The sequence below is a fragment of the Doryrhamphus excisus genome, chromosome 1 (assembly GCF_030265055.1).
Source record: "Doryrhamphus excisus isolate RoL2022-K1 chromosome 1, RoL_Dexc_1.0, whole genome shotgun sequence".
NCBI lineage: Eukaryota > Metazoa > Chordata > Actinopteri > Syngnathiformes > Syngnathidae > Doryrhamphus > Doryrhamphus excisus.
The window spans coordinates 22,189,162-22,204,962 of NC_080466.1; the positions used below are offsets into that span (position 1 = coordinate 22,189,162).

Below are 15,801 nucleotides of genomic sequence, written 5' to 3' on the forward strand. Positions count from 1 at the left end.
CAAAATAATATCACGTGACAGAAAATGGGCAGTCCTCCGACGGTGCTGAAAAAAAGCCATTTTCTGGCGCTGCTGCAAACTGCGTCCAAGTGTAAGAAGAAGGTACGAGCGAAAAGGGAAGCGTCGATGTCAAATCAGGTACGAACGAGGCTCGACTAGCATTTATTAGCTCGCTGGTTCAATCCCAGTACACCGTGTCACATTTTCAGCCTTTCATGTTCGCCTCCTCACACAAGCCCTGTCAGTGGATTTAAGATGGCTGCTTTGTGTACCAGTGGGCTTTTCCCTCACGCCGCTCTCTCTTGCTGGGAGGCTGTGGTGCGTTCACTTGTGCTCCGGGCTCCGGGATCGAGCGGCGGAGCTCCGCGCGAACGGATTCCCTCCTTTGTTGCTGCTCCCGCCCGGCCGATCCGCGGCGCTGATGCCCGAGAGGAGGCCACGCAGGAGCCATTCAAGTGGGCTGCTGTGCACCGAGCTGCACGGCTGGCCCCCACAAAGCCGTATTTATTTATCGCTACAATATGCATCGGTGCTGCTATTGTGTCCCAGGGACGAGCCGCACACACGACTGCGTGTGGGAAAGGCTTTCACTGATTTCATGAGGCACGACGGACAGTCTCATGAAGCATATGAGCCGAATTCACGTTGCCATGTCGTTCTTTTTGCAGATCCATCCTGATGGACAAAATGCAGCCCGATGGGATTAAAATCACAGATCTGAATCTGCATCTGACTTGTCCGCTGTGCGCTGGTTACTTAGTTGATGCTACCACCATAGTAGAATGCCTCCATTCCTGTAAGTACAATCCTCCTCTATTGCGTTGGACTTGCATGGTCGTAGACGACAACTACAATGTCCCTCACTGGGCATTTTACACTTTTCCATGTGGTGTTGTTCAGCCGATTGATCTCAAACTAGCAATCGCATTGATGAATGAGTGCTTAAATGTGAATGGTCAATGATTAGCGTGGTAAATGTCGACGACCCGTCTATATCGCCCAACGGTCATCCGTTTTATTTGGAGTATTAAAAAAGTGCCCGCGTACGCCGACAGACGTATACATGGTTGACCACTTCTGTTGACATAACATTTGAAGAATAATCCGTCCGTTTCTGGGTTGTCAACTTAAGTAGACATCAACATACGTGGTGCACTGGTTTTGTTGACATATTATTTGAAAAATAATTGTCCCATTTATGCTGACAACCAGTCTATGTTGGCCGACTCACCAAGTCCTGGTTGACCGTGTTCTTTTTGTTACGATAAAAATGCCTGCTTGGGTCGATGTCAACATACATGCGTAAATGATTTTGTTGACAAAACATGAGAAAAATAATTGGTACGTTTATGTTGACTGACCCATCGAGCCCTGGTTTGCCTTGTTGTTTTGATTACTAAAAAAAGTTGCTGCTTCGGTCGACATACATGGTCAACCACTTTTATCGATGTAATATTTGAAAAATAATCGGTCTGTTTATGTCGACAACCCGTCTGTTGACCGACTTAAGTCCTGGTCCACCTTGTCTTTTATTACTATAAAAGTGTTCGCTTTGGTCGATGTCAACATACATGGTTAAATGATTTTGTTGACAAAACCTTTGAAAAATAATTGGTCCGTTTGTTGACTGACCCATCAAGCCCTGGTTGGCCTTGATGTTTTGATTACTAAAAAAGTGCCTGCTTAGGTCGACATACATGGTCAACCACTTTTATCGATGTAATATTTGAAAAATAATCAGTCTGTTAATGTCGACCGACTCAAGTCCTGGTCCACCTTGTTGTTTTTATTACTATAAAAGTGTCCACTTAAGTCGATGTGGACATACATGGTTGACATCAGTCGTTTATGTCGACAATATGTCTATGCTGACTGACCCAAGTCCCAGTCCGCTGTGTTATTTTCCAAAAATCAGTCTTGATTTCAATGAAAAATGTGTCCGTTTATGTTGACAGTCAAATGTATTACCCACGCCACATTCAAACGTGCTTAAACATAGATGGTGTATTATAGTGGAGTACATTCCCTGGCACCTGTTTATGTCGACAACAAACTTTTAATACTAAAAAGTGCTTGTCAACCACTTTTGTTGAGCTAACATTAGAAAAATAATTAGTCCGTTTATGTTGACCAAGCTCATAGTTTTTTGTTGACACTAGAAAGTGCCTGCTGAAGACGACGAGAACTTGTCAATTCATGCAGACGAGCTCATTGTTTTTACTTCATAATAGAAAGTGCCCGCTCTAGTCGATGTCAACATCCATGGTCGACCGCTTTTGTCGACATAGTAGAATTGAGTTAGTTCCTATGAGAAATTGGTCTAAATTAGTTTATGTTCAAATCAAACATCACATGAGGCTTAAGTCAGTTGGTCCTGCTTATGTCGACCAGCTCAAAGTGCCCGTTGAAGTTGCCATGTATGGTCGATCGCTTTTGTTGACAGAACTTTTGAAACTGCGTCAGTTTATGTCAAGAGTTAAATGTCATATCACTTAGTCTCACAGCTGATCCTGTTCATGTTGACAGCAGCTCATCAAGTCGCGGACCAATTACTGAAAAGTCGATGTCGGCACACATGGTCCACGACGCCATTATGTCACCTGCAATGGCTAGGTTGACTTATGTTATCTTTAGCAGGTTCCACTGTATACTGATAATTCCCGTCTGTGTTGTGCCGCTCTGTATAGTTTGTAAAACATGCATCGTCGCCTTCTTGGAGACAAACAAGTTCTGCCCTCGATGTGACGTTCAGGTTCACAAGACGTGTCCACAGCTCAGCATCAGGTCAGCCATCCCAGATCATTTCTTCATCATGTTTATAACCCAATAACAACATCATCATCCTCTTTCTTTTGCTGTTTAGAGCGGACAAAACTCTCCAAGACATAGTTTATAAGCTTGTTCCGGGGTTATTCAAAGGTGAGACAAAGCCTCTTCCTTGTGAACCTGATTTTCTATACTAGATCCTTGTCTGTGTCGCTCACAGACGAGATGAAGCGGAGACGAGATTTCTACTCGGAGAGTCGTGTGCTGGAGCCAGGCGAAGTGGTGGAGACGTTCAACATCGCAGAGGACGAAATCATCAGTCTGTCCATACAGTTCTACGAGAGGAACAAGTGAGTGGCTCTTTTTGGGTTGTCACCATCACACCGGGACAGAAATGCTGGGACAGAAACGCAAAAAAAACAGGAATAAAGTTGAAATATCAGGAGGAAAAAGCTGTAATATTATGATGAAAATGATTTCAATAATTATTCAAATACATTTCCAGGGCTTAAATTATTCCGGCACCGTGCCGGATCTCCGGCGTTTCAATATGACCATCGGAAAAAAAATAAATAAATAAAAAGAATGTGCCGGACCGGACCCAGACAAACTAGTGGTGTATCGGTCATGAACGAACGGGTCAAAAGAACTATTTTTTTTGTGAATGCAATAAACGAGGTCACCGCCCCTAAAATACCCGTTCAGTCCATTCAGTTGCAAATGTTTTTTTTTGATTGGCTGGAGAGTCAGTTCGCCATTCCTTTTGCAGGGCGGGACTATCTGCGTGCTTGCCTGTCTTATCCTATCGTCGCACCTTGCTCTGTGGGGGGGTTAGCTGACCGAAAGACCGAGACCGAGAGATTGACCAGGTCAATCTCAGGCAATAGTGGTGTGTCGGTCAATTTGATTCGTCAGGCGTTCATTCATGACCGACACAGCAGAATTTTTATTATTGTTTGTAATGCCCCTCAAGATAGTAAAAACCTTATAATTGTTGTTATTTCTACTAGAATTTTATATTACAAGGAGTGCAGCGTGATCGCAGTGTCGGACCGAGTGTGGGGGGTGGGGGAGTCACGCGGTCACGGGGGTGGGGTCGTAACGCCGGACCAGGGAGCTGTCATAATACGTCAGATTTCAGGGTATGTCATCACGTGTTGCGCTATTGAGTCGGAACAACGTGGACATGTTTGAACGGACTGACTCGACACGGCTGACCGGGTCTATGTACAGGGGGAGATCACAGGCTAATGACCAATTGACCTAAATGAACGACTCTTTTTACTGAATGAACCGGAATGATCATCTGAATGCAGCTATTGCCAAGCCTCGCCCCCAAACCGCTACTGTCCAATCGTACGATTATGCTGCGTTCAAGACAAGTTGGGAAAAGGTGTGTGTTTTTGTGTGCTGTGCTTCAAGAAGCTAGTGTATGCTAGAGGGGTGGAGCCGAACCTGAATACGGTATTCGGAACGGCACGAATAATGACTTTTACGAATAATTAATTGGAACAAATACTTTTAAAATGTTTGCATTCGGGAACAATTAAAACATATCAGAAAGCTGCGTTTCTTGGTGAGACCGCAGTGCATGCCCGTATCAACCAATGAATGACGGGGGTGGAGACAAAGCAGTCTGCCCGCCCCTTCCAAAGTCACTGCGGAGGAGGAGGAGGCTGTACTTAGCAGTATCCGTATTTCGTTTTGTAAACATCCTCCCTTTCACCTCAACTGGGTTTCAGATGCTGTTTTCAACTATGAGCAATAGCGGAGTTTGACCGGGAGATGATTCTGTCGGGCTGCATTTAGATGCTATTTATACTTCTGGGGTTGGGGCTTCTCCTGTTGGCTCTGTTAGCATTAGCTCGCTAACGATAAGGCTGTTGACAGTGGAACGTTCTCATTGGCTTTAAACGGTTAAGTAAGGCAGGCTTGGGAACTTGTGTAGAATTGGATGCACTTCTGGCTGGTATTTGGTATCTTTAAGTTGGGGGTGTGTGTCATGTTCACAATGATATTTTAGTAGTGTTTCGTGTCTGTGATTTTATATATATATATATATAATTTTGTTTGTTTGTTTGTTTTTTGGGGGTGGGTTCAGATTTTTTTTAACTTTAAGCCCTGCATTTCTGAATTCTATTTAGAATGAAGAAAAAGTGACATCTTCAAAAACACATTTACTAATGTCGTCATTATGAGAAACAAAATGAAAGAAAAAAATAAAGTTGCAATTTTGAACATATGAGAATAAAGTCAAAATATGACATTTGACTCATTCAATACCCAAGACATAGTTTTTATTAGGGATGTCCAATATTGACTTTTTTGCCCAAAGCTGATATTGTCCAACTTCAATTTTCCATACCGATAACAACCGATATCACATTTTTATGCTGATATCTGGCCGATAATTATCGTTACCGATAACCATCAGACATCCCCAGTTTTTATAAATCCCAACGCCCCGATCCCAATAATGTATTCATATGGTTTTAAAAGAAAGTCAAAATGCTGGGTTTCTCACTTTTCTAGTTGGTAACTGGTATTTTCCTGAAACTTACCTATGTTCTACTGGAACAGAAAAGGAACATCAGAAACAAACTTTTTTTCTGATGAAAGACGCGAGTCTTATCTGTTGGTAGGTTCCATGTTCATACAGCCATAGAACACAATATTGTGTGGGCCTTGAAAGATCAGTCCAAATGGTCTGAACAACTGAAGGGGTTGTCGTTGGAAAAACGGCTGGGGGTGAATGAGGTAACTGAGTCATAAAACAATGCAGGTACATTTTCAAGTGTTTTACAACTTTGCATGCATAAGCGTGAGGCTATGAACTGGTCAACTCCTTTCCACAAAATTGAAACAAAAAGTAAAAATGATCAAAGTAAAAAATAATGACGGCAGTTGTAGCTGCTACGACCAATCAGGTGCAACAATCAATTTATTCAATCCCAGCTGTTTTTCTAAAGGCATTCCTCTGAATACGGGCCGTGACTATATAAACACAAACACATTAGTTTTTGGTAATCAGCAATGGAAGATAGATGCGTTTCAGCAAAATATCAGTTTAATACATTTTATCCAAATGTTTTGGTATGTTGTGGAGCAGACGGCAAACCGTCTAGGGCCTAACTATATTCCATTCCTAGAAACAACAAGCTTCAGATGAATCGACTAAGAAAATAATCCTTTGTGTATTTTCCTGCAGAACGAATGAGAGGCAGCGTGCAGAGGTTGAGGGGGACAAGGTAAAAAGCAGATAAGGTTTGGTGGGAGTTGGAATGCAGTTTTCATGGCTCTGGTCGTCACCCTGTATTTCTGCTTTGTTGTCAGTCCAACGGTAAACGCTTCCTGCAGTGCCCGGCAGCCATGTCAGTCATGCACTTAGCCAAGTTCCTCAGAAGTAAGATGGACATACCCAGCAACTACAGGGTAAATTACACACACACACACACACACACACACACACCTCTTACAACAAGACGATCAGGAGAAAGTAGATTACTTGTGAGCAAAATCAGTGTTTTGTTGTACAAGTACGTATTTTGTTTAAGTGAAAAGGCTTGTTATAATCATTATCCTCATCATTTCAGCCCACAATGTGCTGTAGGCCAATAACAAACAAGCCATGGGCTGCCTTGAGCCCCTCAGCCGCACTTTGGAAACCCTTGCTCTTCCAGGTCTTTCTTAGGCTGAGCATGTGACTAATGTAACAATATGTAATATAATAATAATATATGGCATAGCAATGTGAATACACTGTATCAAAAACATTCATTCATTCATTCATTTTCTACGCTTATCCTCATGAGGGTCACAGGGGTGCTGGAGCCTATCCCAGCTGTCTTTGGGTGAGAGGCGGGGTACACCCTGGACTGGTGGCCAGCCAATCACAGGGCACATATAGACAAACAACCATTCACACTCACATTCATACCTATGGACAATTTGGAGTGGCCAATTAACCTAGCATGTTTTTGGAATGTGGGAGGAAACCGGAGTACCCGGAGAAAACCCACGCATGCACGGGGAGAACATGCAAACTCCACACAGAGATGGCCGAGGGTGGAATTGAACTCGGGTCTCCTAGCTGTGAGGCCTGCGTGCTAACCACGATCACGCCGTGCAGACCCAAATCAAAAACAATAAACTTGAATTTTGCAATTGGAATGTCAAGAGCTTTTAACTAAAATAAAATAAATGAGTGTGGGGTGGGGGTGGGGGGGGGTGTGCCTGATGTGAGATCATTCCAAACGTGCAATAAAAGCCTGTTGTTGTTATTGTTCCAGTGATCAAGTCTGGTGCTTGTGTGTCTCACCCAACATTACAGTAATGTGCTGATTGACGAGCGGACAGTACAACTTATCATCACAACATCTTTGGATATGCATCCCTAAATGCCGTATATAGAGTTCAATTCTGCATTTTTATGGATGATCTATCTCTCTTTCCAGTGGGGTTTACTACTGTTTCTTCATACTACTTGAAATTATATGGCTTGTATGTCCTACTAAATGTACTCATCTATGTAGTGTGACATGATGCAGTATTGTTCTTGAAATACATTATTTGTGTGTGTGTGTGTGTGTGTGTGTGTAACAGGTAGAAGTGCTGTATGGAGATGAGCCTCTCAAAGACTACTACACACTAATGGATATTGCCTACTTCTATGAGTGGAGACGGGTGAGTGTTCATCCTGCTTATCTTACTGGCTATATTCACCATCATCACTTACAACAGTTTAACAGGTAAAACAAGACTCGCGTTGTTGACGGAATCACACAACTAAACTTTATATACTCAGTATTGGCATATAAAGCTGTACTTGTCCCTCGGTTAATTGTTGTGAGACCCAACCGCGATAAATTAATTTCCCGGATGTTAATAACTGGAATATTTCTATAGTTAAAAACATCACATTAGAGCCCTCTAGACATGAAATAACAGCCCTATAGTCACCATTAAACCTATTGTTGTTTCCTCTAGATTGCGCAATTCCAATTACATATTTGTTTTGCTTTTCCAGATTTTATTAAATGGCCAATTATGCAAATCAGTTACATCATTACGGCATCCCCTGCCACAAATGGATGGCAATTCTGTGACAATGCTGAAGTTAACAATACGATGTCGATGTAAAGGAAATTACTTTTTTTTTTTTTGCAAATGTGGGCACCTTTTAGTCACAAGAAGGGTACCTTGGCCAGCCATGGCCACATACTGAAAAATGTAATGCTAACAAGTTGTAGATACATCTCAAGAAAACCTTTTGTGGTCTACAGTACAGGACCACACGCTTATTATTAGTATGAAACACAGCCTTTGCTTATTTTCCCATTTTTGCTTTTAAAAAAAAAATATATATATAATAACATATAAAATACATGTTTTCTTTAATATTTCAACTACAACTTTAATATATTACAGCTACTTAACTGACAATGTTTCCTCATTATAATTAAATTGGGACATTCTTCTTACAGGTTTATTCCATTTCTGCTGCTGTTTTTTGTCTTTCTTCTTGTACATTTTCTTCTTGCATAATTATGACTTTATTGCCATAATATTTTGATGACTATATTCCTATAACGTTTTCAGCAACCATATATAAAAAATTACACCTTTTCTGTTGTGTTTTATTCTTTTTTCTTGAAAATATTTTTTTCAGCTGGGATAGGTTCCAGCATACCCGTGACCCTAGTGAGGTTGGAAAAGGCACCCAGGCCACACTTTGTCCACCCCTGTACTGTGTAGAATGTAATACATGATGGTGGTTCTGTGTGTGCAGACCGGCCCCATCCCGCTACAGTACTTGGTGAAGCCCACAAGGAAGCGCAGGAGGCCAGCCCAGTCAGCGGCCCAGGGCCACTCCGACGGCGTCAACACCAGCCCGACCTCAGAGAGCGACTCCCAGAGCGACAAAGTCCACAGTCCCTCTTCGGCGCAGCCGCCACGGGCCTCCTCGCAGTCCAGCCCCGCGCCTCACAACCTCTCTCCTGCCATCCAGAACTCCAACGGTACCACTGTGCCCAGCAACACTCAGCGACACGCCCTCTCCTCCAAACAGGGCGTGTCCTCCGCCCGGAAGCTGACTGTCAATGGCACAAGCTCGGCGGCCAGCAAGGAGGACGCCAGGGGTGGAGACAAAAGCGGTTTGCCTCCTCCGACCTAATGTCTGCATGACAGGAGGGAGGACAGTGTTTGGATTTGTGCAGAGCAAAAACACTGGAACCTTCTGCCTTTGGGACTTAAGAGGCAGTTTTCACCGTGACAGACTGAAGTGCAGCCAAATAGAAACTGTGTGTGTGTGTGTGTGTGTGTGTGTGTGCGCGTGCGTGCGTGCCTCATGTGTGTTAGACTAGAACAGTGCACACATACAGACTGTACAGTATGTATCAAATGTGACCATGTGTGCATACATATGTATAAACTTATCTTTTATACAAGACATTGTAATCATTTTGTATTGTATATGCAGTGGTTCGTTCCATTTCTACTTTTCATTTGGCTTCTGTAAAATGGGACAAAATGCTGTGAAGCATTGCAGTGCGAGTCAATGCACGATTGAAATATGAAGAACGAAGGATCTACTGCTGTACGTGTCCAGGAAAAGCAATCATCAGGCACCACTCTCATGACTGAACTGTTGATGCACTTTCCACAGTCCCAACCAACAAGTATTTGTCACTTTTCTAAGCACTACCACGCCCGCTCGCTGGACACCTTCTCTCACGTCCGTCACGAGAACTCCAAAGGGATTTTCAATACTTGGCCATGTTCTTTTATCAAATTCAACATTCCTTTTGTTTGGTCTGTTCCAACAAAAACAAAATGCTTTGATCAGCCATATGTGCATGTTTTAGGTCAATAAAACGTTTACTTAATAGGTATTCTGATCCAAGTGTCCAATTCATCATTTCCTGAAGAACACCGGGACGCTAGGAATCGAACTGGAAAAACTCAACCACCAAGCTCGTAAACGCTCACGTAGGACTGACAACACTTAAAAGCGTGGGACTAACACGCATTTATATACGTACGTAAGACAGCCCCAAACAAATTCATTTGCCACTACCTCATACATAACACGCCTGGCCTGCCAGAGAATAAGATGTAGCAGGAGGGATCGGTGTTGCCAACTTAGCCCCATTGTCACTATGTTTAGCCAGTAATTGGACCTCTGGGGGCTCCTTGACAAATCTAGTGACATGGAAGCATGTATCACTGTGCTAAGCACTCTCCCACTTGTTTAAGGCTCTGTTCCACCTGAACAACAAATGTGGGCATTTCTTACATTTTCACTTCTATTTGTTTTTCTTGGTACAGATGTATGGAGTTGTCCAAACTTTGGACATGTTTGGACACTATTTCCGACTATTTTCCAGCTTCAGGGAGTTATTGGTGGTTTTCATGTGATATTGTGTTTTTTTCCGAGGTTACTAGGCTGGAATCTTGCTGCGTTTTGGACTCTCTGCCTAATTGCTGCTGGTTCACTCCTCCATTTTGCACATTGGTAGGATAATCCAACATTAGAGCTGTCATGAGACACTCAGCTCACGAGGCAAGAGAAGATTTTACCTGTGGTTCCCAAACTGTACAGTCATGAACCTCTTTAGACATTTCACCCGAAGCCACGTACCCCCTACTACTGCACGCTTCAAAAACATAAACCTTGTTGTGTTCATTAATTTGAAATATTGACGATAGTTTGTTGGTTCATTCATTTTATTGTAATTCCGGGTGAAAAATGTGCATTTAGCATAGCAAAATTAAAGTTTGCCATGAGCACTGCTAAATAGATAAATGATCATCCTATACAGTATATCTTTTATTCCACTCTGATGTAGGCATCCTTCCCTTTCAATCCATTTCATTTGAATAGAGCTTCTCTATTTTGTCCACTCAGGATGGCAAAGGCTTATGTCAGCATATTCAAGTCATAGCAAATCAAAGAGAAAAGTTGACCAATCATGATAAAGCAGTATCCGTCCAAAGGTTTAACATTGATGTCTGTTAGAACTTTCTCTTATTGTTGTATGAGCAACCAGTGCTGGCTTTAAATGTCACCTACTTTAGACTGCATGTGCATGTGTGGCTGTGTTTGCTGTGATTTTCAAGTGTACCTGAATGCAGCGGCAACCTGCGTCCCAGCTAGTTTTGATGCTGCCTGTTGAGTATGAAGTGTCCATTATATGTATAAGTGGAATATTTCCATGATCTCCCAACTCTAAAAGAACCACTACCCACTTTTTAAAAAAATCTAGAATACAAAAAAACATACAACCATCAATAAAGCCTAATTTTCAAATCTCCACTCACGTAATATTACGTGCCCTACCCCACTTTGGGAACCACTGCTATGCAGTATTGCCACCCGCCCACCCACCATCGTTTGCATCACGTCTAAGGCACAGTTGGAATCGGTGGTAGAAAAAGAACGCTCACATCATTTGAGCCTCTTGACTTTTGTTAACAATTTAATGAATGGTGAGAGTGAGAGTTGTGAGCTGTTATTCAGGGTGCATACTGCAGAGGGCAGTACAGACACGCAAAGTACACAAAATGTTTTGCCTTATCAACCCCAGGTCATATTAGTCTGCAGTTGAACTGTTAGTGTGTGTATGGAGAAGAGCGGATTGTATGAAGTCCTGCTTGTGTGTTCCGTCGCAATATGGCGGGTTGCTAGTGTACTTGCAGCCACACAACCAAACGGTGGCATCTTTCTCCGGGAGGAAACGCAGTGGGGACAGGCCTTGGGCTTTGGACTTGTGCGATCCGTCGCAAAAAGGCTAGAGAAAAGACAAAAAAAACAGACAAAATGCTGAAAATTGCTGATTAGGTACATAATCAAATGGGATCAGTGTCTTTTTCACACCACTCCATGTGACTTACCTGTTTCTTGCTGTGCCCACAGGTGCACCAGGAATAACGCTTTCCACCAACAAGATCCACTTTGAAAGGCTTCTTAGACGGGATGACGGGTTGAGGGGGAATTGTGGAAAAATGGGCCTGATGACAGGAGCACATATCCTTTTGAAAACAATATACCGTACTGAAATTCCTTATTTTGAGAGTACAAATCACATCACAATCAATCACATCGGTTTTTGACACGGAACTAATAAAAAAAAACATCAAAACACACTTTGAGAGAATATCGTAACATTCCTCTGACCCCCTTGAGGACTCTCAGGAGAGTTGACAATGACATTAACGAGAATTACAACTGAACACAATGAAGCTTTATCAACCCGATACTGACACAGCTCTTGGTATCGGTGCCACCGATATTTGTATCGCTCTTCTCCCCCTTACTTTCTGCCACCATTAGTTAGTCAAGGTAAATAACAAGTTTACAAACGTCAGCGTATTAGCAACAAAGCATACATACTACAATGTTTGTAGTATTTGTTGTTACCTTGGAAGCTACCATAGTTGCCATCCATGAACGTCTCAAAGTGAAAGAAATCCATTTATGGTCCACTTTGGCCATCAGGGTGTTCATTTTTTTAAATTCACAGTTAACCACTGCTGGCAATATCTGACCCTTCAATCTACGCAACACAACACTAGTTATAATGTGAACAGGTAACCAAGGACAGGGTCTATGTCGGATACAGCGACATTAAGAGGAAAACGTAAGACATATCCCATACGAGCGGAACTACGACTTTACATTTACATACACTGATGTCTTCTGGACAAGGTGATTGGACCTTGTGAGGATCGCTTCCTAAGGAGCACGTGTTTCCAAACCAAACCAATCACAAGGCGGATAAAGTTCAAGCGGCAGGTCGAGAAACCAATAGGCGCGGCAAAGGAACGCCCATTGGTGTGATTGGTTCACGGTTACCGGAAGCGTGGGTCTGGGAAGCAGTCATGTTTCCCCCTTTTATTGAGCCATAAAAATATCGAGTGCGATCAAAACAAGACACCTGTCAGTCGACACATCGTCAACAAGTTACAGGATGAGTATCATACACTACACCATTCTTCAAAATAACTACCCAAAACAAATCAATGTGAACGATACAAAAAGAAAAACGACGTATTAGTCTAAATGTCTGTCTGTGCTGTACGACAAGCCTTACTGTCTATATTTTTAGCTTCAATGGTGCAAAATATGAAGAGCTGCCAAACTGATTTTCATTGTTCCTTATAACAGTGAAAAACTTGTATTCATTACACACAAATTACACACAAGCCTAGTGTTGAATTCAATGAAAAACTAAGTGTCGGCAACAATTCCACATGTAATATATATTAAATAATAAACAACACATGGTTTTTAAATTCATACCAAAAAATTGATACAAAAATTGTACCAGTGCCCAATGTCTGTGTGGATATCATCCAAGGTTTAGTTTTCACACAGCAAACCTTCTGGTTGGGACAATCTTATCCTCACAGCAATGGCTGCAGTGGTATGGTACAGGACAGTGCCTGGCAAATCATATTCTTTTAAACACGCCTTTTACTGCCTCAGCCACATCACTGAAGATGACTTTAATGTGTGTGCCGTCGCAATAAGGAGCATCTTTAGTCTGCTTGCAGCCACACAGCATGACCGTCTTGTCTTTGTTGGGAGTGAAGCGGAGAGGAGAGATGCCTGGTGCTTTAGTCTTGTGAGCGCCGTCGCAGTAAGGCTACGGAAAAGAGGAAACCACGGAAATTGCATTTTGAATCATTTGCATCCATCCATTTTGTAACATTTATTAATAATAATATACATACATGCAAAATGACACCCCTATCGACACACCGCAAGGCATGCTGGGTAACCTACTGTATATGTAGCTAGTAATAAAAGCCCTTGAAATAGTCTGTGCATTCAGAGAAACCTGTTTCTTGCTGTGTCCACATGCACACCAGGAATAGCGTTTCCCGGCACACATTTTGACCCTGTATGGCAGTCGGGCTGCACGGACGGGCTGCGTGGACTGCAGACATCGTTGCACCTGCAATGGATGACAGCTATGTTTAGCAACAGCACAGCAGCAGTATTGTTTGTATTTTCCATTTTCACTATTTCAGTTCATCACTCTAACATACTGGTCACTGGAGATTTAACATGGCACCTCATGGCAGTGAACTCTCTTAGGATGTGGGGGCCACCATTAAATTCACACAAGTACGCACAATCTACACTGCAAAACTGCTGCTCAAGCTCCGCAACCATTCTGTCCAGTGGACAGTAATCAATTATGTAATAATCATTATTTCTTTTTTCATTTGCCTATTATTATTACTATCATCATTCTTATTCTTCTGATTATTACTACTACTACTAGTAGTAGTAGTAAGCTAGTATTAGCCTGCTTATTGGCTTGCTTATTAGCCTGCTTGTGCCCTATTATATGAAATTCGTCAGAGATGTTTTTTGTAAAAAAAATAATCAATAATTCAAAAATAGATTATTTAGGGGGCCTTAAGAAGATATTAGCCCCTCTAAAATAGGCCTGATGATGCCACTGCATGCCTATTAGCAAACACAAACAGAATAATTCCCGAAGTGTGCCTGAAATGGTGCATTGGCACTTTACAAACAAGCGAGGGTGCCGTTTTGCCAGTGTTTTTTTCCGAGTGCTTGTTGGTTCATTTGATAAGATATATCTGCATTATAAGCTGTACTATGCACGGCATGTGGTAATATTTACTATTGCATGTATGTATGACAGTTTCCCTCAAAATACAACAAGCTTCAGTTACAATTATGTCAATTATTCCATCTGGTAAAGCAAGAACGATGGAAAAAGGATCAACAATTGCATTCCGAGGGCACCACAAAGTGGTTAATATGGACAATATGCAAGTACCTCGGTATTCTTGGGAGAACTAACCATTAGGCAAACACAGGTCATTTCCTATGGCCCCCAAATGTCTCGTAAAAAGCGCAGTTTCAGGTTTTTTTTTTAGGTCCGTTATATGGGCATGCCCGGGCACAAGCTGCTCTATACAAACTGAGTGGGACCAATCACAGTGTAGTGGGCGTGCCCACAGGCGGGCCGTGGACGGAATAAATTAAAACAGACCTTTTCTGAAATCCAAATACAGCTGGAATCGGTGCCGATTCGGAAAGATCTAGAATGCTTTCTGCACGGGTATCATATGTAGCTGTGTGTAGCTAGGATTCCACACACAAAATAATACAAAGGGAAAATGAGCATCATGGGTCCCCTTTATTGTCACACGACGCTGCTCTATGCAATCTGCACCAACACTGGTCGTGTCCTGGAAGAGTACTGTATATGGGCGTGACTCATGTTAGGACTAGGCGCCGTTTGAACTACAGAAGCAAAACTTTTGTTTAAAACATACACTTTTACACACAATGATTAAAATTCAGCTCGCATACTTCTGAAAAGAACATTTTACTTTAGAAAAGTTTGAAAGCACATCTCACCATCCATGAAGTAGCTGGTAAAAGGGGTGGAGATGGTCTCAAAGTGTGCATGAATGACCTTCCCGAAGACGCCATGAAACTCACTGTGGTCATGTCGTCGTTGAAATATGGTGTGGTCAACTTGGAAATGTATTCAGCGGCGACAATTTCAACACGGACCCTGAAAAGTCATCTACAACTACAACTACCTCACTTCCGTCCGTGTAAAGCAAAACGCAGTGCGCTGCCCGTACCCGGATGTGTTAGAAAACTACAGAGACCGGTGAAGTACCCGGATGTTGCACTGCACGCGCCCGAAATGGTGAGGACGGAGGGGAGAACGGAAGACAAAATATTGAAAGTCATTCGTTATTCCCGGTAAGTCCTCGCCGGCTCGCACCCTCAGCAATAGCTAAGCATACATACCTAAGTGTGCTGAAGCATTCAATGTGAAATCCAGCCTATTCCTACAGTATTCTATAAAACACAGACGAATAAACACCGCCATGTTTGTTAGCCTTACATTGTTCAAGTTCTGTACTGTACATTTAAAAGCTAGCAAACGCAAAGCACACAACCGGAAACGGGCACACACGCGCTTCCGTTCTCGTGTAACCCCAATGAATGCATTTACCGCTATTTTGTTTAATATT

At 42.5% G+C, this 15,801-nt stretch overlaps 3 protein-coding genes across 4 annotated transcripts; 1 reads left to right on the top strand and 2 right to left on the bottom strand.

The window, feature by feature from the left end:
* LOC131122358 (polycomb group RING finger protein 2-like) lies at positions 1–9,656 on the top strand. Its single transcript, XM_058065377.1, has 9 exons — positions 1–138; positions 669–796; positions 2,688–2,784; positions 2,864–2,919; positions 2,987–3,116; positions 5,975–6,014; positions 6,100–6,198; positions 7,369–7,449; positions 8,555–9,656. The coding sequence occupies exons 2-9, from the start codon at positions 679–681 to the stop codon at positions 8,936–8,938; spliced, it is 1,005 nt and encodes a 334-aa protein (XP_057921360.1). The 5' UTR covers positions 1–138; positions 669–678; the 3' UTR covers positions 8,939–9,656.
* LOC131122400 (CDGSH iron-sulfur domain-containing protein 3, mitochondrial-like) lies at positions 8,373–12,326 on the bottom strand. The gene is made up of 3 exons (XM_058065381.1): positions 12,185–12,326; positions 11,659–11,775; positions 8,373–11,555 (listed from the first exon to the last, which is right to left on the bottom strand). Exons 1-3 carry the CDS (start codon positions 12,269–12,271, stop codon positions 11,358–11,360), a joined length of 402 nt encoding a protein of 133 aa, XP_057921364.1. The 5' UTR covers positions 12,272–12,326; the 3' UTR covers positions 8,373–11,357.
* An 875-nt stretch (positions 12,327–13,201) lies between these two features.
* Positions 13,202–15,564, bottom strand: LOC131122374 (CDGSH iron-sulfur domain-containing protein 3, mitochondrial-like). Of its 2 annotated transcripts, none has more exons than XM_058065380.1 (3): positions 15,254–15,564; positions 13,608–13,724; positions 13,202–13,412 (listed from the first exon to the last, which is right to left on the bottom strand). In XM_058065380.1, exons 1-3 carry the CDS (start codon positions 15,260–15,262, stop codon positions 13,218–13,220), a joined length of 321 nt encoding a protein of 106 aa, XP_057921363.1. In that variant the 5' UTR covers positions 15,263–15,564; the 3' UTR covers positions 13,202–13,217. The 2 variants fall into 2 exon arrangements, with proteins under 2 accessions (XP_057921363.1, XP_057921361.1); XM_058065378.1 differs by having other exon boundaries at positions 15,170–15,558.
* Positions 15,565–15,801: the final 237 nt, after the last annotated feature.

Excerpts from the sequence above, each read along its gene's own strand:
- LOC131122358 (XM_058065377.1), top strand. The coding sequence starts at position 679 with ATGGACAAAATGCAGCCCGATGGGATTAAAATCACAGATCTGAATCTG. Across the intron at positions 2,920-2,986 it reads TGTTCCGGGGTTATTCAAAG|ACGAGATGAAGCGGAGACGA; the intron begins GTGAGACAAAGC and ends TGTCGCTCACAG. Across the intron at positions 3,117-5,974 it reads CAGTTCTACGAGAGGAACAA|AACGAATGAGAGGCAGCGTG; the intron begins GTGAGTGGCTCT and ends ATTTTCCTGCAG.
- LOC131122400 (XM_058065381.1), bottom strand. The coding sequence starts at position 12,271 with ATGAACACCCTGATGGCCAAAGTGGACCATAAATGGATTTCTTTCACT. Across the intron at positions 11,776-12,184 it reads CAACTATGGTAGCTTCCAAG|GCCCATTTTTCCACAATTCC; the intron begins GTAACAACAAAT and ends TCCTGTCATCAG. Across the intron at positions 11,556-11,658 it reads GTGGGCACAGCAAGAAACAG|CCTTTTTGCGACGGATCGCA; the intron begins GTAAGTCACATG and ends TCTTTTCTCTAG.
- LOC131122374 (XM_058065378.1), bottom strand. The coding sequence starts at position 15,262 with ATGACCACAGTGAGTTTCATGGCGTCTTCGGGAAGGTCATTCATGCAC. Across the intron at positions 13,725-15,169 it reads TACCAGCTACTTCATGGATG|GTGCAACGATGTCTGCAGTC; the intron begins GTGAGATGTGCT and ends CATCCATTGCAG. Across the intron at positions 13,413-13,607 it reads GTGGACACAGCAAGAAACAG|CCTTACTGCGACGGCGCTCA; the intron begins GTTTCTCTGAAT and ends TCTTTTCCGTAG.